This window comes from Chiloscyllium punctatum, chromosome 26, assembly GCF_047496795.1.
Source record: "Chiloscyllium punctatum isolate Juve2018m chromosome 26, sChiPun1.3, whole genome shotgun sequence".
NCBI lineage: Eukaryota > Metazoa > Chordata > Chondrichthyes > Orectolobiformes > Hemiscylliidae > Chiloscyllium > Chiloscyllium punctatum.
Window position 1 is genome coordinate 43087093 of NC_092764.1, and position 21420 is coordinate 43108512.

General features: G+C 39.1%; 1 protein-coding gene across 3 annotated transcripts in view; it reads right to left on the reverse strand.

Moving 5' to 3' along the window:
* abcc12 (ATP-binding cassette, sub-family C (CFTR/MRP), member 12) overlaps positions 1–21420 on the reverse strand; it is a 117490-nt gene that overhangs the window by 41181 nt on the left and 54889 nt on the right. For 2 of the 3 annotated variants that reach the window (XM_072596245.1, XM_072596243.1), the window contains 6 exons: positions 14642–14714; positions 14339–14542; positions 10583–10717; positions 5953–6049; positions 3944–4033; positions 532–621 (listed from right to left, as the gene is read on the reverse strand). In XM_072596245.1, the coding sequence (XP_072452346.1) occupies positions 532–621; positions 3944–4033; positions 5953–6049; positions 10583–10717; positions 14339–14542; positions 14642–14714 (689 nt within the window). Of the gene's footprint in view, positions 1–531; positions 622–3943; positions 4034–5952; positions 6050–10582; positions 10718–14338; positions 14543–14641; positions 14715–20189; positions 20269–21420 lie in introns of those variants that run through there. The other variant, XM_072596246.1, reaches the window with a different exon arrangement.

Sequence of the window (21420 nt, forward strand, 5' to 3'; positions counted from 1 at the left end):
GCAATTTTAAATACAAATTATCAAACACCTAATGGTGAATCCTTCTCTGGTTATATTTTAGGAAACAAACATCATTTAACAATTCGGCTCACCGGTGGGCTGGATGTTTTAAGCTAATGTGTTAATATGAGACATCTGCTTCAGCATCATTCAGCAAGGATTCAAATCACCATGACAAATCATCATGGGACTTTTAAATTGTGTGAGTAATAATAACTAGGGCAGGGTAAACTCTGTTAGGCTCTATATTATTTATGGCATATGCGTGGTCAAATTGAATAGATTGATATATTAGACAATTAGTTTCAAAACTGTGACAACATCTAAGATGGTTGGCAAGCTCATATTTGTCAGGTGTGTGGTCTGAGTAGAGAATAGCAACAGCTGTGTGCTGTAAACTATTACTGTGGTGAAATCCTTGGGGATGATAGTAGCCTTTAAAATAAAATCTGTCATTCTTGTTACAGCTCAGCTAGAGTAGAAAACAGCCTCATGGATAGGTATAATCAAAAGGGATGGGAATCTTCTTACCTCCCCCTGCCATAATATAATGGTGGTATGTTTTTCCTGGTACTGAACCTGATTGGTTCTCCTCTTCTTTTGTAAGTTGCTCTTTTTGTGCTGTACAAGTAAATTCACGATTCAATTATTATTCCACTAATCAATGCTATGCAATGTATATGACTTTGAAGTTCGGTGTAGCTGTTATATGATAATATAGAGCGGTTTACTTTTAATGGTACCCAAAATAACTTCCAAGTTATATTCAAATATTAATTCTGATATAGTAATCTGAAATGAGTAATGTCAAATACTTTCAAAAGTGTCCAGAAAATTGTCATTTTAATAGACTGGATAAAGTACAAAATTTCTCCAATGTATTTTGGGTTTGATTCTAACTCAGATGGGCGGAATTAACCCTCTCACAGCTATAAACATTAAACTTGAAATAAGATAGAGCAATCTCAACCAATTTATTTGTAAAACTTGTTCATGGGATGTTGTTGTAGTAACTAGGCCAATATTAATTGCCCAGAAGGCAGTTAGGAGTGAACTGCATTGCAGTGGATCTGGAGTCAAACGTAGGCAAGTTAGGACATTGCTTTCCCTTCCCTTAGTGAGCCAGATGGATTTAGACAACAATTGGCAATGGTTGAATGGTCACCATTAGGCTAACTTTTAATTCCAAATTTCACTCTGCCGTGATAGGATTTACACCCTTAGCATGTTCCCAGAACATTTGCCCAAGGCTCTGAAATACTAGCCCTGTGACATTACCATTATGCCACTACCTTTCCTAGTAATTGCTAGTGGACATTTTACAATCAGCATAATATCACCTAGAAACTGATACTAAACCATCAAGACAACATCAAGATGCCAGAAAGGACAGGGGTCTGATATAATAAGTGGGGAAATCATACTGTCATTGTCAGAAGGTCTCTTCAGAGGTTGGGTTTACAGAACTATGGTTATCTTACTTAGATTATCTAAGATAGATCAAAATGTTGGAATGTGGGGAGTTGGGGCCACAATCAGATCAGCCATGACTTTATTAAATTAAAAATCACACAACACCAGATTATAGTCCAACCGCTCATTTGGAAATACTAGCTTTCAGTGCACTACTCCTTCATCAGGTAACTAGTGGGGCAGGATCATAAGACACAGAATTTATAGCAAAAGATCACCGTGTCATGCAATTAAAATGATATAATGAATAAATCTAGATTGCTGTTAAATCTTACATCTTTTAGAATGGGTTGCAGGTTTCAGTTCATTAATATGTCATTCCCTGAACTTCTTTTAAGTCACATTCTTGAGAAAACTTAAGGTTAGCTGAAGCAATGTATTAAAGATGTGAAGTTAGAGTCTGTCTCTATTCCAATCTTGAGTCAGACTGGTTCTATTTCCATTACACGCAGGGACACCTCCCACCATGTACACGGCAGGTTCTCATGTGACTCAGCTAATGTTGTCAATCTCATATGCTGCAGGCAATGATGCCCTGAGGCTTTGGACATTCGCAAGACCAAGTAGATGTTATGACAACGGATGAATGGACACTGCACAACAATCACCAGGCAGGGATGTTCCCTCCCAGTTAGGGAATACTTCAGCAGTCAGAGACATTCGGCCTCGGATCATGACTTTGGGATATACAACAATGCAGAGTGGCCAAGAAGAAGCTGATAGCCAAGTTTGATATCCATGAGGATGGTCTCAACTGGGACCTTGGGTTCATGTCACATTACAGGTCACACACACACACACACACACACACACACACACACACACACTCTCTCTCTCTCTGCCATATGCACACACATACACCCCCAAACTCACACCCATGCGCGCACCCTCTCACACCTTCTACCAGGCTTATAGTCTGGCACACTCATGCACACACTTTACCAAACGCGCACACACTCACATTCACTCTTTCCATCACAAACACACAAGCACACAGACTTGCACACATATGTGAATTTGCATTTGCAGAACTGTATTTGAGGATACATTGTATTTTTCCCCAAAAAGCACACTACCTGCTGACTGTCAATGCGTGTAGTCAATCCATATAACATTTTATAAATTCCTACTTTGGAAATAGAACCGGTCTGACTCAAGATTGGGATACAGACAGACTCTAATCTCACACCTTTAATACATTGTCTGAGCTGTGATGTCACTTTGTTTTAATAAAACCTTAAGTTATCTTGAGAATGTGACTTAAAAGAACTTCTGGGATTTAGACATTAATGTACCGAAACCTGCAATCCATTCTAAAAGATGTAAGATTTAACAGCAATCTAGATTTGTTCATTATATCGCTTTAATTGCATGACACTTGATCTTTTGCCATAAATTCTGTGTCTTATGATCCTGCCCCACTAGTTACCTGATGAAAGAGCAGTGCTCTGAAAGCTAGTGCTACCAAATAAACCCATTGGACTATAATCTGATTTGTGTGATTTTAAACTTTGTCCACCCCAGTTCAACACTGGCACATCCACATAATGAATTTATTAAACAGTGTTGCAGGCTTGAGGGGCTGAATGGCCTGCATTTAATCCTAATTTTTATATTTGTATATGCCAACACAAATTTCATGTACTTCCCTCATTGACGATGATGACTCCAGCAATGGCTTTACATTCAGGAGTCTACCCATACCACCCACTACCTCCTTATAGGATGGGAGTAGCCTGGTGCATGGCAATGGGTTATAAATCTACCCTCCAATGCAATGAATTTTATATCAGATCTTACACAAATTCACTCATTTGGACTATACAGCCACATACGAAAAGCTGCTTTATCTTAAGACAGCATGTAAACATTGAGAGTAACAGCTTTAATCAAAACATTCATTTCACTTGACTTGAATGTCCTTGCATTAATGGGCCGATTCAACATTTCTTGGTCAGCCGTGTGTTTCTATCAGGTTCAGAAATTAAAGATTGCAATTCCACTTGGTGGGTTAACTTGACTGACAGAGCTTCAATGTATTTTTTTCTACTCTCTCTTGCTTATAATGGGTTGGAAGTAGCTGTGCTGCCTCTTCAGCTTCATCATGTTCAATAGTGCACCATTAGACCTGTCAGTCAAGTTTTCACCTACCTCCTGGAGATAAACTTCTCACCTGACACTCCATGCAGTATTTGGATAACTAAATAATTTTAACAACAATACTTTTGAATGTTTTAGAAACAAGTATAAAATGTAACAGTAACTAAATCAAACTGAGCAAAACAGTAAAGCAATTTGTTTCAGAATACCATTCAAATAATTTGGGAGCAAAATATAATACCTCACTGCCTCGTGGTATGCCAGTTAAATGGTAGTGTCGGCTTTCCTAAAGGAAATGTTTACTCAGCAAATTTCAGTATTGTCGCACAATCTGTGTAAGAACTTTAAATCAATAGTTTAGTGTTAATACCTTTCATATAATTTCGATCCTGTTTCATTGTCTTCGCATTCTCGACATTTTCATCTGCTGAATCATTCGTCTCATCAGTCATATCAAATGCTAAAAGTTACAAAATGATTTTATATCAAAATTGTACTTGAATTTGCATTTACTGAATATTTCATAAATGATGAGAGGCTAAGAGCTGATGAGCAGTGAAATTATTTAGGTGGCCACGTACAGAAATCATTCAAATGTGGTGAACAACGAGTTCCCATTCCCGGCATACCTAATGGGGTATCAGTGGGCTTTCCTACTTTTGACCTTATGCTGGAGGGAAGCTGAAGATGGCTAGGATAAGACACTGTCCTGAGGAACACCTGCAGCAATGTAATGGGACTGAGATGATTAGCCACCAAACCACTTCCATCTACCTATCTGTTAGGTATAATTCCAATCAGTGATGATTTTTCCCTCAATTCCCATTGACTTCAGTTTTGCTCATGATCCTTGATGCCATGTTTGATCAAATGATGCCTTGATATCAAAGACAGTCACTCTCACCTCACTTCTTTTCAGTTCTTCTATCTATGTTTGGACTAAGGACACAATGAGATCAGAGGGTAAGTGGGTCTGGTGGAATCCAAATTGAGCATCAGCCAACAGCATCTTGCTCTGAAAGTACCTGCTTGACTAAACTGTCAATGACACCTGCCATCACTTTGCTGTTTGTCAAGGATGATGTAGGGATATTGTCTGTAAGGTATAACTCTATGAGAATGGCTGTCAGGCTGTTGTTTAACTAAGTCTGTGAGACATGCTGACAAGTATTTGTACAAATTCCCAATGGATTTCACTGGATTGACAGAGCTGCTATCTTCTTTTTCAGTGCCTAGGTTGACACTGAGGTTCGTCTGGTTTTATTCTTTTTAGATTTTTCTGAAGCAGTTTGGCACAACTTAGTGGCTTGCTGTGACATTTCAGAGGACATATTAAAGACAACCATTTTTCTATAGATCTAACGTCTATCACATGTAGGCCAGACCAGGTAAACACTGCAGATTTCCTTCCCTAAAGGACAGTAATGACATTGGGCCTTAAACCTTTAGATTACAAGACCAGAATGCATAAAGGTGATATATATTTTCCTGAGTTTAGAAGATTGATACATAACTTATTTAAAGTTTTGAGAATAAATAGAAGAATGTCATGTTGTTTGGCTAGTTAGCTAGTGTTGAAGGATATGTTCAGGGGTTAGATTCAATCCCTGTACCACATATGGTACTTCAATGGGGTGGGTAGAGAGAAGTTATATTCTCTGCTGAACAAATGCAAGAAAAGGGTAAAATCTTAAAATGACAGAAAACCCATTTAGGAATGAAATTTAAAAGTAGCTTTTAGACACAATGGTAATGGAAAAATCTCCTCCAAAAGTCTGTGGATGCTGGGTCAATTGAAATTTCCAAGATAGAAATTAATTTTTTTAATCTAAGAGTGTGGTGTTGGAAAAGCACAGCAAATCAGGCAGCATCTGAGGAGTAGGAGAATCGACATTTCGGGCGTAAGCCCTTCATCGTCATGAATTTTTCTTAAGGCAAGGATTCAAATGATATGGATCAGAGCTGGTTAGCACTGCTGCCTCACAGCACCAGAGACCTGGGTTCAATTCCCGACTCAGGCGACTGACTGTGTGGAGTTTGCACATTCTCCCGTGTCTGCATGGGTTTCCTCCGGGTGCTCTGGTTTCCTCCCACAGTCCAAAGATGTGCAGGTTAGGTGAATTGGTCATGCTAAATTGCCCGTAGTGTTAGGTAAAGGGGTAAATGTAGGGGTATGGGTGGGTTGCGCTTCGGCGGGTCAGTGTGGACTTGTTGGGCTGAAGGGCCTGTTTCCACACTGTAAGTAATCTAATCTAGATATACAGATAAACTGTGATCTAATTGAATGGAAGAACAAATTGAAAAGTTTCAACGGTCTACTTCTGATCCCAAGTAATACAGTTTTAGGCAAAATACCTTTCTTAATGGAGGCATACTTACCTGCATTGTCCAAGCCTTTGAACTCAATGTCTGAAGCAGTTCCATTTAGGTTTTCTATTTCAGAACTAGGTGGCACCACGTTGTTCTCTTCTGAATTCTAAATGCAACGTGAAAGAAATGTTGAACTGTAAACCGACATAGCATATATAGTTCACTCTACCAGGGTTCTTTGCAGAGGTTGGTGTGATATGATGTACATGTACCTCTAAGAAGGCATCTTTTAGACTCTTGTCAATCATTACCACCTCAACACAGGATGTGCTATAGGGGTTCCATGACTCTAAATCAAATATACAGCAGCAGAAGTCATTGTCTCCCAATGAACATTGTATGTACATAGTTTTACCTTTAAATTAAGAGCCCCATTATTCTACTAATTCCTTTCCTATGATTGGTATATTTAAAATAAATAGAAGAATGTCATATTGTTTGGCTAGTTAGCTAGTGTTGAAGGATATGTTCAGGTGTTGGGTTCAATCCCTGTACCACATGTGGTAGTTCATGGAAGATCTTGACCCATGCTTAATGCTGATCAGTATCCCTCATGCACTTGTTTCCCTCTAACAGAGTTGCTAATGGTCTATTGTGAATGGCTAACTACCTGTGGCGATCTCTGCAATATTTAATCATGATGAATCCATCTTGACTTAAATGGCAGGAATTGACCAGTTCTGCTTGCAGGTAGATTTATGGATCCATATCAGTCTGGTGACCTAAATTAAGCTATGTTCTGTTAATATATGAATGATATTTGTGTACTATAGCCACTTAAGATTTGTGTCCGTTTTCTCTAATCATTGTCTTTGTTTCACTTAGTTGATCTCTTTGCTAATCTGCTGTACATAAATAGAAAGGATTGCAAGAAAGGCACAGTTTTTTGGACAGACTTATGATATATCACTTTAGAAGCTTTGGTTAGTTTTTATTGCTTTTGTATTGAATAGAAGGGCTTCCTGAAGAAGGGCTCATGCCCGAAATGTCGATTCTCCTGCTCCTTGGATGCTGCCTGACCTGCTGTGCTTTTCCAGCAACACATTTTCAGCTTTTGAATAGAAACCTTGTGTGACTAAGATCTTTATCACATTATACTGAAATGAGGGAGAAAGATTAACTTTCAACCTTTGGTTGAAAGCTTACTTTCACGATCTATATTTAAGATTAAATAAAATGTAATATAATAATAACACATTTTGGAGGGTGGGATTGAGAAAAAGCTATCAAAGTATTCAGTTTCCAAATTATATTGAGGAAAAGATGTAACTAAATAATTCCTTTTCAGTGCATATTAAATGAGTGGATACAAATTGATACTATGTTAAAACAAAAAGGTGAAGAATTCATACATTTACAGTTTATAGTAGTTACAATGGGTAGAATTTTCCTGGTCTACCCAAAGCTTTTAGAAGGGAGGGATTATTTAATTGGGCAGAAAGCAAAAATACAGTTTCCCAATGGCGAGTTAAACTGTTGGTATTAAGTAATTGATGGGTCAGCATTCCTTACCACAGAACCTCTTCTGATACTATAAATATTCATTACCATCCCAGCCATCTGATATTATCAGTCACAGAGAGTTATGGCACAGTGAGGCCATTTGGTCCATTGTGTCTACAAAAGCTCTCCAAAAGAGCATCATTGCTCAGTACCATTTTCCTGCCTTCTTCCCATCCCTTGAATGTTGTTTCTATTTGAATAATCACCAAATGCCCACTTGAATGTCTCACTTGAACCTGCATTCACCATAATTCCAGATAATGCATTCCAGACATGAATCATTTATTGTGGGAAAAAGTTTCTTTCTCAAATCACATTGGTTTCTTTTGCAAGTCACTTTAAGTCTGCGTCCTCTTGTTTTTAAAGCTTCGATGACTGTCATAGTTTTTCCCTATCAAGTCTATCAAGCCCCATCATTATCTTGAAAACTACTATCAATTCTCCTCTTAGCCATCTTCTCTTCAAGAAGTGTCCTATCCTCTTCAATCTATTCTCATTCCTGGAATAGTGGACAACTTTATTCTTCCTGAAGTGTAAAGCAGTGTCTAACTTGCCTGCACTCCACTGTTGGAAAAGTTAAATAATCATTAGCTCATTATTTTCAATGAATTTTCATTTGTAAGCAAAAACATACGCAAGCACATACTTTCATTTCGCAATTAAGGTCAGTATTTAATTGGAAATAATAATCATGGGTTAAGATTGAGTTAAGATTTTTACATCTAGTGAAATTTTAGGCCTATGCTTTATGAACACAGTAATACTATCACATAGAAGAAATCACAAGTGTAATTTAATTTAGTAAGTGATTACGTTCTGTAGTATAATGAAAATATTATTTACATTGCAGAGCATGATGATAGAATGTACAATAGCAAACAGTGAGCTACATCAGTGAAGAAGCAAATAATTAATATTGAAGGCTTCCTATTAGATGAATGCTGTGAAATTTGAAAGAGTTCAGAAAAGATTTACAAAGATATTGCCAGGGTTGGAGCGTTTGTTCTAAAGGGAGAAGCTGAACAGGCTGGGACTGTTTTCCATGTAGCATCACGTGCTGAGGAGTGACCCTATAGAGTTTTATGAAATCATGAGGGGCATGGATTGGGTAAATAGACAGGGTCTTTATCCTGGGGTGGGGGACTCCAGAAAGAGGGCATAGGTTAAGGGTGAGAGGGGAAAGATTTAAAAGGATCCTAAGGGGCAACTTTTTCATGCAGAGGATTGTGCGTGCATGGAATGAGCTGATAGAGGAAGTGTTGTAGATTGGTACAATTGCAACATAAAAAGGCATCTGGATGTTTATATGAATAGGAAGTATTTAGAGGGATCTGGGTCAAGTGCTGGCAAATGGGACGAGATTAGTTTGGGATATCTGGTCAACTTTTGTTGGACCAAAGGGTCTGTTTCTGTTCTATACATCTCTCTGACTCTATGATTTGAACACTCTCAGCGCACATTAATGTTCTTGCTAGTTCTGAGTAGGACACCGAGAGATGGAGCCCCTGTTTATTAATTTAAGTGGACAGAAATTAAGGGCCTTGGGCCTCTGATTTTCTGACTAGAGCACTTTACCAGCACCACTTCACAATTGGTGAATCAGCCCTATAGGATGAAGAGTTGGAGCTTAAAAAATATGTATTGATCAGAAAAATGAAATTGATATCGGTGAAGTGGTTAAACAAAAAGAAAGTAAGTGTGCACATGTGGTTATAAAAGGAGTTAATGCTTCAGGTCATTGACCTTTCAGTTTTATGAAAATGCTGGCTATCAAATGTTGCCCTACCTACTTAGTATTTCTGACATTTGATTTTATTATAAATACCAATATCTTTTGAAATAAAGTATGCTATTGGAAAGGACAACTTAGTCCAGTTAGCATATTTTTTCCACTGATCACTAACTGCCTTTTAATGGATTCTGCCACATCTATTCAATCAATGGAGGAAACATGCACTAAAAGCCCTCCCTCAATCTTGAAAATTCTGCAGCATCTACATTGCTTATATTTTCTCGATTCAAAACCTGTCAGATACATTTTATACATGATGTTATCATGATCACAGCACCGAGGAGCTAACTGTGATACATAGAGTATTTGATCATCTTTGTCTATGGTTATTTATATAATGTTCAATCATTCTTAACCAGATCTTCAGCTAGCTTTTAGATATTCACATTTCCAAACTGCCAGGTTAATGTTGGAATAATAACCTTGTTCGCTGAATTAAGGTTTGCGTGTCTTATCAAGATAATGTTCTACTTAAAATGAGGTTGTCAAATTAATATGAGTTGGATTAATGAGTCGTGACTGCAACATAACTCTTAAAAAGCAAAGGACCAATTATCCCACTTGAAGCTAGCTGAATAATTAAAGCCCTGTGAGTGCAAGAATTTCTTCAGTGACCTAAATATTAATACAACAGAATAACATTCAGAGAGAAGCTGATGTTTCCTCTCCCTGACTTTTAAATTGCTGATTTTGCTTGTTTCTTGTTTTGTTTTCAGTTAATCTCAATAAAGATTCTCTCTTAATTAATATTTCTAATTTACAAACATAACTTTCATTTCAATGGAAATCTGTATTACCTTGTGAGTGATAAGTAACATAAAAGATTTTAAAAACTTGCATTTATATAGCGCTTTTCATAGCCACCTGACATTTCAAATACTTTACAGCTAGCAAAGTACTCAGTTGAAATTTTCATTGTTGTGATGTCATGCAACCAATTTGTGCACAGAAAACCCTCACAGAAAACAATGTCATAATTACCAAATAATCTGTTTCTGTAATCTTGATTGAGGGATGAATATTGTCCAGGACGCTAATGATAACTTCCTTACTGTTCTTTGAAATAATGTTATGGGACATTTACATCCACCCACACAGGCAAATGGGTCCCCAATATAACATCTTTACCAAAGGACACTACATGCAGCATTGTCAGTCTTGATTTATCCATTGAAACTTTGAAATTACACTTTAATCCAGAACTATGTAACTTAGAAGTAAAAAGATTGCTAGCTGAGCTTGTTGTAACAAAGTGGGTATTAACTTTGAAACCAAGTTCAACTTTTACAAGGTATATGACAAGTCATAAAAGCATTAGAAGTAAACATTCTGTGATTTTCTTACATTTGGTTGGTTCATTTGATAATTGTTGATCAGACTGGCATAGTGCCCATTCTCATTCATCAATAATTCATGTTTTCCTTTTTCTTTAATTTTGCCATCCTCTAATAGAAGGATTTCATCACAATGTTCTAAATACTGAAGATAACAAAAAAAGTTAGATTTACGTATTAGTACAGTCCTTATAATACCGATGCTTATGCATTTTGTAAGCCTGTACACCTTCTATAAATGCCAGATAATATTGCAGGGTGATAAGATGAAAAGAAGCTGCTTCATATATTCTGAAATGTAGCATGAACAATTCAAACTGTGCGACAAAACAGAATTCGTTGCTGGTGCTGGAAGTGTTGGAGTCTGCCCATATTTAAAAGGATCCTGTTTGTGTGACCTCATTTTATTGAATTTTACATTTCTAGAAAAGTATCCCTGCCAAGAGAAAGTTGGCAATTTTCAATGCAGGCATATTTAACCAGCATTCAGTGGTTAAATAATTTTAAGTTATGATCATTATTTGATCATTGTACTCTTTCATCATACCAGCTGGAGTCACTGTTATTTACTTTTGAGTTGTCAATTATGCCTACATAGATGGAATCTCTTTGATGATGGTACCACTTAGGTGCTGGATCATTCAGATATTGTGGGAGACCCAACCTGGTTTCCTGCATTAGGCAGTTTGTACATGGCATTACTGACTTTTGTCACCAAGAGGAATCCACCACTGCCAAGGCACAAAACATAAATGCTGCAGCACCCAGATGCTCAACACACGAACTGACCTGACAGATATTATCTGAGTGAAATCGATGTTCATAGCAGTTGTAATTTTCAAAGTAAAATGCAGAGCAGGCTATGTGGTACACGAAGATTATGAATGAAATTGAGGGGATGGCAAACTTCAAGGACTAACTCTCAGGTGAAGAAAAAATAGCAAAGATTGTTTATTTGGACTTATCCAAAGTATGTTTGTTGGTCCTTTTGCCTACCAGTGTGTTTCTGAGGAAATCAAACTCATCCATAAGCTTGCTGAGATAAGGAGAATCCACAAAGGAACATGGGCTATTTGAGTAGTGTCAGATTCCTTTTAGAATCATAGAGAAGTACAGCACAGAAACAGACCCTTCGGTCCAACTTGTTTACGCCAACCAGATATACCAACCCAATCTAGGCCCATATCCCTCCAAACCCTTCCTATTCATATACCCATCCAAATGTCTCTTAAATGTTGCAATTGTACCAGCCTCTACCTCTGGCAGCTCCTTCCATACATGTACCACCCTCTGTGTGAAAAAGTTGCCCCTTAGGTCTCTTTTATATCTTACCCCTCTCACCCTAAACCTATGCCTTCTAGTTCTGGACTCCCCTACCCCAGGGAAGAGACTTTGTCTATTTTTCTTACTCATGCCCCTCATGATTTTATAAACCTCTATAAGGTCACCCCTCAGCCTCTGATGCTCCAGGGAAAACAGCCCTAGCCTATTCAACCTCTCCCTACAGCTCAAATCCTCCAACCCTGGCAACATCCTTGTAAATCTTTTCTGAACCCTTTCATGTTTCACAACATGCACGCAATATTCCAACGGTGGCCAAACCAATGTCCTATACGGCTGTAACATGACTTCCAATTAATAAAGGAAAACATACTAAACACTTTCTTCACTATCCTATCTACCTGTGACTCCACTTTCAAGGAGCTAGGAACCTGCACTCCAAGGTCTCTTTGTTCAGCAACACTTCCCTAGGACCTTATCATTAAGTATATAAGTCCTGATAAAATTTGCTTTCCTAAAATGCAGCACCTCACTTTTGGTGATAGGCAGTGATTGAAAAAAGTACAAAAGCATGCACAGTAGTTCCAAAAACATGAACCACTTTAAATGCAACAGAGGATTGCATGAAGGCTAAAAATGTTCACATTTGCTGTCAAATTAATTGATTTAATTTCCATCGGAACACAGTACCCAGGAGGTATTCTGTATTGTTGGTGTTGACCTTTCTTTAAAACAAGTTGTTAGGCCACTAGAAGCTGAATTTTTCTGGTTCCCTTCTTACCTATCTTCATCCTTCAGCTCAGTTAGACTCGAAACGTCAGCTCTTTTCTCTCCTTACAGATGCTGCCAGACCTGCTGAGATTTTCCAGCATTTTCTCTTTTGGTTGGAGCTACTCACCCTGTCTGTCTCACATACAAATTTTTTTTGGTTTATCATAGAGTCATGGAGTCATAGAGATGTACAGCATGGAAACGAACCCTTCGGTCCAACTCGTCCATGCCAACCTGATATCCCAACCCAATCTAGTCCCACCTGCCAGCACCCGGCCCATATCCCTCCAAACCCTTCTTATTCATATATCCATCCAGATGCCTTTTAAATGTTGCAATTGTACCAGCCTCCACCACTTCCTCTGCCAGCTCATTCCACCCTCTGTGTGAAAAGATTGCTGCTTAGGTCTCTTTTATATCTTTCCCTTCTCACCCTAAACCCATGCCCTCTAGTTCTGGACTCCACCGCCCCAGTGAACAAACTTTTTCTATTTATCCTATCCATGCCGCTCATGATGTTGTAAACCTCTATAATGTCATTCCTCAGCCTCTGATGTTCCAGGGAAAACAGCCCTAGCCTATTCAATTCAAATCCTTCAATCCTGGCACCTTTTCTGAAACCTTTCAAGTTTCACAACATCTTTCACAATATTCCAACAGTGGCCTAACCAATGTCCTGTACAGCTGCAACATGACCTCCCAACTCCTGTATTCAATACTCTGACCAGCAACATTTCCCTAGGACCTCATCTTTAAGTATATAAGTCTTGTTAAAGTTTGCTTTCCTAAAATGCAGCACCTTACTTTTGATGATAGGCAGTGATTGAAACCTTTCAAGTTTCACAATATCTTTCGCAATATTCCAACAGTGGCCTAACCAATGTCCTGTACAGCTGCAACATGACCTCCCAACTCCTGTACTCAATACTCTGACCAATAAAGGAAAGCATACCAAACACCTTCTTCACTATCCTACCTACTTGCGACTCCACTTCCAAAGAGCTATGAACCTGCACTCCAAGGTCTCTTTGTTCAGCAACACTCCCTAGGACCTTACCATTAAGTGTATAAGTCCTGCTAAGATTTGCTTTCCCAAAATGCAACACCTCACATTTATCTGAATTAAACTCCATCTGCCACTTCTTAGTCCATTGGCCCATCTGATCAAGATCCTGTTGTAATCTGAGATAATCTTCTTCGCTGTCCACTACACCTCCAATTTTGGTGTCATCTGCAAACTTCCTAACTATACCTATTATGCTCACATTCAAATTATTTATATAAATGATGAAAATTAGTGGACCCTTTTACCATGGTGGTTTCTATTATCTCATTTTTAAATGGTTCCTTTCTTTTTAAACTTCACTGGTTCACATGTACTTTCAGATTATTCTAATTACCTGTGTGTGTTTTTGTCTTTTTCCTTTGCCTTTAGTCTTTATTTTATTTGCTCTTATATGGTTCATGTCTAATATTTCCCATAAACAACATGTGTCCTTATTTGAAACACAGTTCACTGAACGGACCTGTAGAGTGTTTCCTGTGCTTTCTGTCTTTGTATTTGCTTTCTCATCACCAATAACGTCATATTTCTGGTGTAGTCTGAGAGAATGTGAGCCAAATTTTCACAGCTTGTATAAATTTGATGGTAAACCTGCAATTCAAAATGTCATTCCCTTCTATCATGACAAATGTAAACATTTCATTACAATACCTGCAGCTGATGAGTGACAAGAATCACTGTTTTCTTCTGGAGTGCTTTTTTGATACATTGCTCAAAGATGTGCTTCCCAACATGGGCATCCACAGCTGATAAGGGATCATCCAACAGATAAATATCTTGATCTGAATACACAGCACGAGCAATGCTAATTCGTTGTTTCTGCCCACCAGACAGGTTGATCCCTCTTTCTCCTATCTTTGGTTTAAGTAAAATATCCATTAACATGTTCATATACAATATTTGATCAGATGTCCAATTTGTCTTTTGATTGCTCACTTAAAAATAGTTTCTTACTTCAGTTAAATCACCAAAAGGGAGTATGTCCAAGTCCTGTTCTAGACTGCAGACTTCAATCACATTTTTATACCTGTAGATTAATGAAGAAGTTAAATGCAATGTTCCAAAATTGACTGATTGTTAATTTTTCAATATAAGCATGTACTAAGCTAGCGCAATCACAAAGTGCAATGCATTCCTCAGTCACACATAGCAATCACAAGATGCAACATATCCCCAAGATAAAGGCAACAAAATGCTACCATTTGGTACAGCACATCTAAAAGCTACAGGAATCAAAGGCTAGGTGTTATAACATAGCCAGAATACCTAGATGTCCTCCAAAGCAGAGAAGTCTCAGGATGTATTTGATCAAATCAAAAGCCAATAGTTCCACCAGAAAATAAATGCTTCATTGAAAACAAAGGCAGAGGAGGTCATCACCAACTTAAGTAAATAATTGGTGTAGTGATTGGAACCACTACCAGGTCGATCGGTGAGTCTGACCTGGGTGGTGGACAAGTTGTTGGAAGGAAACCTGAGGGACAGAATGTACATGTATTTGGAAAGGCAAGGACTGATTAGGGATAGTCAACATGGCTTTGTGTATGGCAAATCATGGCTCACAAACTTGATTGAGTTTTTTGAAGAAGTAACAAAGAGGATTGATGAGGGCGGAGCAGCAGATGAGATCTATATGGACTGCAGTAAGGCGTTTGACAAGGTTCCCCATGGGAGACTGATTAGCAAGGTTAGATATCATGGAATACAGGGAGAACTAGTCATTTGGATACAGAACTGGCTCAAAGGTAGAAGACCAAAGGTGGTGGTAGAGGGTTGTTTTGCAGACTGGAAGCCTGTGACCAGTGGAATGCCACAAGGATCGGTGCTGGGCCCTCTACTTTTTGTCATTTACATAAATGATTTGAATACAAGCATAAGAGGTACAGTTTGTAAGTTTGCAGATGACACCAAAATTGGAGGTGTTGTGGACAGCGAAGAGGGTTACTTCAGATTACAGCAGGATCTTGACCAGATGGGCCAATGGGTTGTGAAGTGGCAGATGGAGTTTAATTCAGATAAATGCGAGGTGCTGCATTTTGGGTAGGCACATCTTAGCAGGACTTATACACTTAATGGTAAGGTCCTAGGGAGTGTTGCTGAACAAAGAGACCTTGGAGTGCAGGTTCATAGCTCCTTGGAAGTGGAGTCACAGGTAGATAGGATAGTGAAGAAAGTGTTTGGTATGTTTTCCTTTATTGGTCAGAGTATTGAGTACAGGAGTTGGGAGGTCATGTTGCGGCTGTACAGGACATTGGTTAGGCCACTGTTGGAATATTGTGTGCAATTCTGATCTCCTTCCTATTGGAAAGATGTTGTGAAACTTGAAAGGGTTCAGAAAAGATTTACAAGGATGTTGCCAGGGTTGGAGGATTGGGCTATTGGGAGAGGCTGAACAGGCTGGGGCTGTTTTCTCTGGAGCATCGGAGGCTGAGGGGTGACCTTATAGAGGTTTACAAAATTATGAGGGGCATGGATAGGGTAAACAGACAAAGTCTTTTCCCTGGGGTCAGGGAGTCCAGAACTAGAGGGCATAGACTTAGGGTGAGAGGGGAAAGATATAAAAGAGACCTAAGGGCAACTTTTTCACACAGAGGGTGGTACGTGTATGGAACGAGCTGCTAGAGGAAGTGGGAGAGGCTGGTATAATTGCAACATTTAAGAGGCATTTGGATGGGTATATGAATAGAAAGAGTTTGGAGGGATATGGGCCGGGTGCTGGCAGGTGGGACAAGATTGGGTTGGGATATCTGGTCGGCATGGACAGGTTGGACCAAAGGGTCTCTTTCCATGTGGTACATCTCTATGACTCTATGACGATGAGATCCTTTTTTGGGGTTGTTAAAATGGGTTAACCAAGAAGTCCTGGCTGACAGATATAAACAGGAGATTCAGAAAGTCTCCTCAGTCCAGGGACTAGCTTTGAGCTGACTGGTCAGAGCCCATGGACTGAGCACAGGGAAATAAAGAATGACTTGTTGGCAGGACTCAGGCCTTTGTGCAGTTATTTCAGCTAGAGAGATGGGTTATGATCCTGTCTGCTCTCAACTTGCAGTATAGACAATGATAGGCTTTTTACTTTTAGCAGAGTCTTTTTACCTGATGAAGCATCAGTTAGGTTAGTTCCCACAACATAAGAATGAGACAAGAATAACATCATACTGAAAGGTTCAATAGATAATTATTACAACTCCTAGTATTGACATATAGTATAATAATAGACATTGTTAGTCTGAGCTAAAATTGATTAATTTTATTAAAACTGTAGCATGCTTCTCTCAGCACATCATATCTCAAGTGGCCCCAGTAAGGTGGAGGCCAAGATCTTAATACCATCAGCTCACACGCCATGCTGCAGTAATGATATCATAAGCGTGTCTCTTAGTGGTATATTGCATACCAGCTGTGTGATATAATTCAACAGGTTGAACAGTGTTTTGCCTTATACCCAACGGAGAGCATAGTCACCATAGAAATACAGAAAGGAGAAGCAGCAGACTGTCATTGGCCCATCGAGTTTGCACTGCCATTCAACATTATCATGGCTCATTCTCTATCTCAATGCCCCATACCTCTCATCTTTCCCCATACCACTTGACATCATTTGTCTCTAGAAATCAATCTATTTCTTTCTTAAATATATTCAGCCACTTGGGTTCCAAAACCTTCTGTTTCTGAAAATTCTACAGATTCTTCTACAGATGCAAGAAATCCCTCTCATTTCAGTCCTAAATGGCTTGTACTGAGACCTTGATGCATGGATCTGACACCATCCCTGCATACAGTCTGTCCAGCCCTGTCAAAATTTTATATGTTTCAATGTGATCATTCTCATTCTTCGAAACTGCAGTGAGTACAGAAATTAAAATGAGAAAGTGGTGGAGAAGCTCAGCAGGTCTTGCAGCATCCATAGAGACAGAAACAAAATCAATGTTTTGAGTTCAATATGACCCTTTTTTTGATTTCAGATCTCCAGCATCCACAGTACTTTGCTTTTATTTGCAGTGAATAAAGGCACAATCAACCCTGTCTCTACTCATCTACCTGCCAAACTATTTGTTGCACCGACATGCTTATTCCAATGACCAGTGTACCAGACAAAAACAGAAATTACTGGGAAAGCTCACCAGGTCTGGCAGCATTTGCTGGCAGGGAAAACAAAGTTAACGTTACTCGTCCAGTGACCCTTCTTTAGAACCCCACTTGTCACTGCCTCCAAATCTGAAAACTACCCACAGACAGGTATCCTGTCTGCTATCTAATCCATGCTCATATCTCACCACCAATGCAATGGTTTTGGACGCTACCCTTTCAGTTGGGGCTTTGTCAAAAGCTTTCTGAAAATCCAATTATATTACATCAATATGTTCTTCGTTATCTATTCAACAGGCTTTATCCACAAAAACTACAAAAGATTTATCAACATTTTTTCCCTTTAATAAATTCATGTCAACGTTGTATAATTCTGTTGGCATTTTTTAAATGTCCTGTTGTCACATCCTTTGTAATAGACTCCAGCATTTTCCCTACGACTGATGTTCGGCTAATTGGTTTGTAATTCCTCGTTTTCCCCCTTTGTCCTTTCTTAAACAATGGGTTTCAATTGTGACCCTTCAACCTACTGGGATTCTTCCAGAATCTACTGAATTTTGGAACTTGCCAACCAATGCATGAATTATTTCCACAGTCACCTTTAGTACACTGACATGTAGGTTATAAGACCCCAGGGATTTATCAGTTTTCATTTCCACGAGTTTCTGTTGTACTTTTTTTAACAAATACTAATCTCCTGCAATTCCTCATTCCCAATAGATCCTTGTTTCCCTAGCATTCCTATGGATTTATTTGTGTCTTCATATCTGAAAACAGAATTAAACTAGCTGATTAACCTCTCTGCCATTTCTATGTTCATTTCAGGATATAAGTAAGGGCCAACAATTCTGTTCACGCCAGAAGCTCAACGTACCAAATGTCATAATGAAAGAGATCAATTCTGAACCCACAGTAAAGGAGCTTGGCAAAGGTATTGATTTGCTTGCCTATGCCACCTAAACTCAAATACAAAAAACCAGCATTGGCACTTACTCCTCTGTCTCTGCTGGAGGCAGGGGCAATGCTCCAGGATATTCATAATACAAACTTGTGATGCAGTATAAGAACAAGTGTGACCTCAGTGATTTCAACAATTATTGAGGCATGTCCCTACTGAGCATTGTGAGGAAAGCGTTTTCTCCTGTAGTTCCTATCAGTTTGTAGATCTTGGCTAAATGCATCCACCTCAAATCCTCAGGTAGTTGCAGAACCGACAGATTCCACAATTGACATTGAGAAATGCTGTGAACACGAAAGCAATTAACCATCTGAGCTGAGGTGGCCTAATTAAGCTACAGGAGAAAATTGGCTGATCTGCAAAAAGCTCATTGTAATTTCCTCTTTCAGTGATAACGTTATAGGTAAGATCAGCTAAGGCAACATTGAAATGCTGTTAGACCCAAACAAGGTTACAGTCTGGCATCACATCTATTCCGCATATTCTTCTGCCTGTTAATGTTACATGCTTTCAGTTCATTTTCAGAGGTTGTTTACTTATATACCAGAACTGAATGCTCTTCAGCTTTGCATGCCTGAGGTGCAAGACAAAGGTGTGCCAAGATCACCTCAAAGAGTTGCTTTACACTGACGATGCTGCAGTAACATTCTGCTGACAAACATCTTCAGCAGCAAGTAACTAGATTCTCTCACATCTGTAAAAAGTTTGATTTGATCGTCAAGCTTGGGAAGACAACTATCATGGTCCAGGATGTTGTCAAGCTGCCATTTGTCAGCATTGTCAATGTCAGTTCATTGTCATGGTTGGTGATAGCTTCACACATCTAAGCTCCACAACCACCAGCAATCTGTCATGTGCTGCCACATGCACATTACAATTGCTGTCATGTTCACGCTGAGTGACATAGTGTGGAACACAGGAGCAATTTGATGCAGAACAATAACTTGTGGGTCTATTAAAGGTGCACCTTAAAACTGCACCTCCCTCAGCAGAAGTGAGACAACGCATGCAAGGCAGGAGAAAAGCTTGAACAGTTTCTGTCTTCACTATCTTAGATGTATCATTGATTTCTCTTGGTCAGATAAAGTCACCAACTCAGATGTCCTCAAACATGCTAATTGTTTCTGGTTAAACCACATTATTAGATGGATGGCAGTCTAAAATCAAAGACTCTCTGATGAATTGACTACTGGATTGTGATCCTCTGATTTCCATGCCTCCACTGCCAAGGACACCTGCAAATGACGTACGAAGACAATGCACGTTAACACTGTTAAATGGAAGATAGTTGCTGCTGTATGTAATCTCGAGAGAATGACTGATTACGGGGGTATTGGTAAAGATCAACAGAAACGGACAGCTCAACCGACCAAGGAGTGAGCCCAAAGAAAACAGGGTTCAATAATTCATACAGCTACTCAGTCCACTGTATTCTTCTGCAGCAAATATGACAGAGGCTTCTAAAGGAGATCCTGGAGCCTTCTACAAATACCCAGGAGCTGTTTCAGAGAGTTCGGCTGATGTCAAACAGCGTCTGGAGGAGCAGTGGAGGAGGAACAAGAAGAAGAGAGTAAGATGAACTGGACAACAGTAAAATCCTGCATTATATTCAATACTTCATGACAACACTGGAGTGTGGTGACACTTTATGTACAACAGGATGTACCTACTAGAGAAGGTGCAAAACTTGACCTACTCTTGGGAAATAAGGCAGGGCAGGTGACTTAGTGTCAGTTGGGGAACACTTTGGGGCCAGCGACCAAATTCTATTAGTTTTAATATTTTGATGGAAAAGGATAGACCAGATCTAAAAGTTGAAGTTCTAAATTGGAGGAAGGACAATTTTGACAGTATTAGGAAAGAACTTTCAAAAGCTGAATGGACGCAGATGTTCGCAAGTAAAGGGACGGCTGGAAAATGGGAAGCCTTCAGAAATGAGATAACGAGAGTCCAGAGAAAGTATATTCCTGTAAAGTATATTCCTGTTAGGGTGAAAGGAAAGGCTGGTAGGTATAGGGAATGCTGGATGTCTAAAGAAATTGAGAGTTTGGTTAAGAAAAGGAAGGAAGCGTATGTCAGGTATAGACAGGATAGATCGAGTGAATCCTTAGAAGAGTATAAAGGCAGTAGAAGTATGCTTGAGAGAAATCAAGAGGACAAAAAGGGGGCATGAGATAGCTTTGGCAAATAGAGTTAAGGAGAATCCAAAGGGTTTTTACAAATACATTAAGACCAAAATGGTAACTAGGTAACCAAATAGTAACCAAAATAGGGCCCCTCAAAGGTCAGCAGGGTGGCCTTTGTGTGGAGCTGCAGGAGATGGGGCAGATATTAAACAAATATTTTGCATTAATATTTACTATGGAAAAGGACATGGAAGATATAGAATGTAGGGATATCTTGAAAAATGTCCATATTACAGAGGAGGAAGTGCTGGATGTTCTGAAATGCATAAAAGTGGATAAATCCCCAGGACCTGATCAGGTGTACCCGAGAATTCTGTAGGAAGCTAGGGAAGTGATTGCTGAGACTCTTGCTGAGATATTTGTATCATCGATAGTCACAGTGAGGTGCCGGAAATCTGGAAGTTGGCTAACATGGTGCCACTGTTTAAGAAAGGAGGTAATGACAAGCCAGGGAACTATAGACCAGTGAAACTGACGTCGGTGGTGGGAAAGTTGTTGGA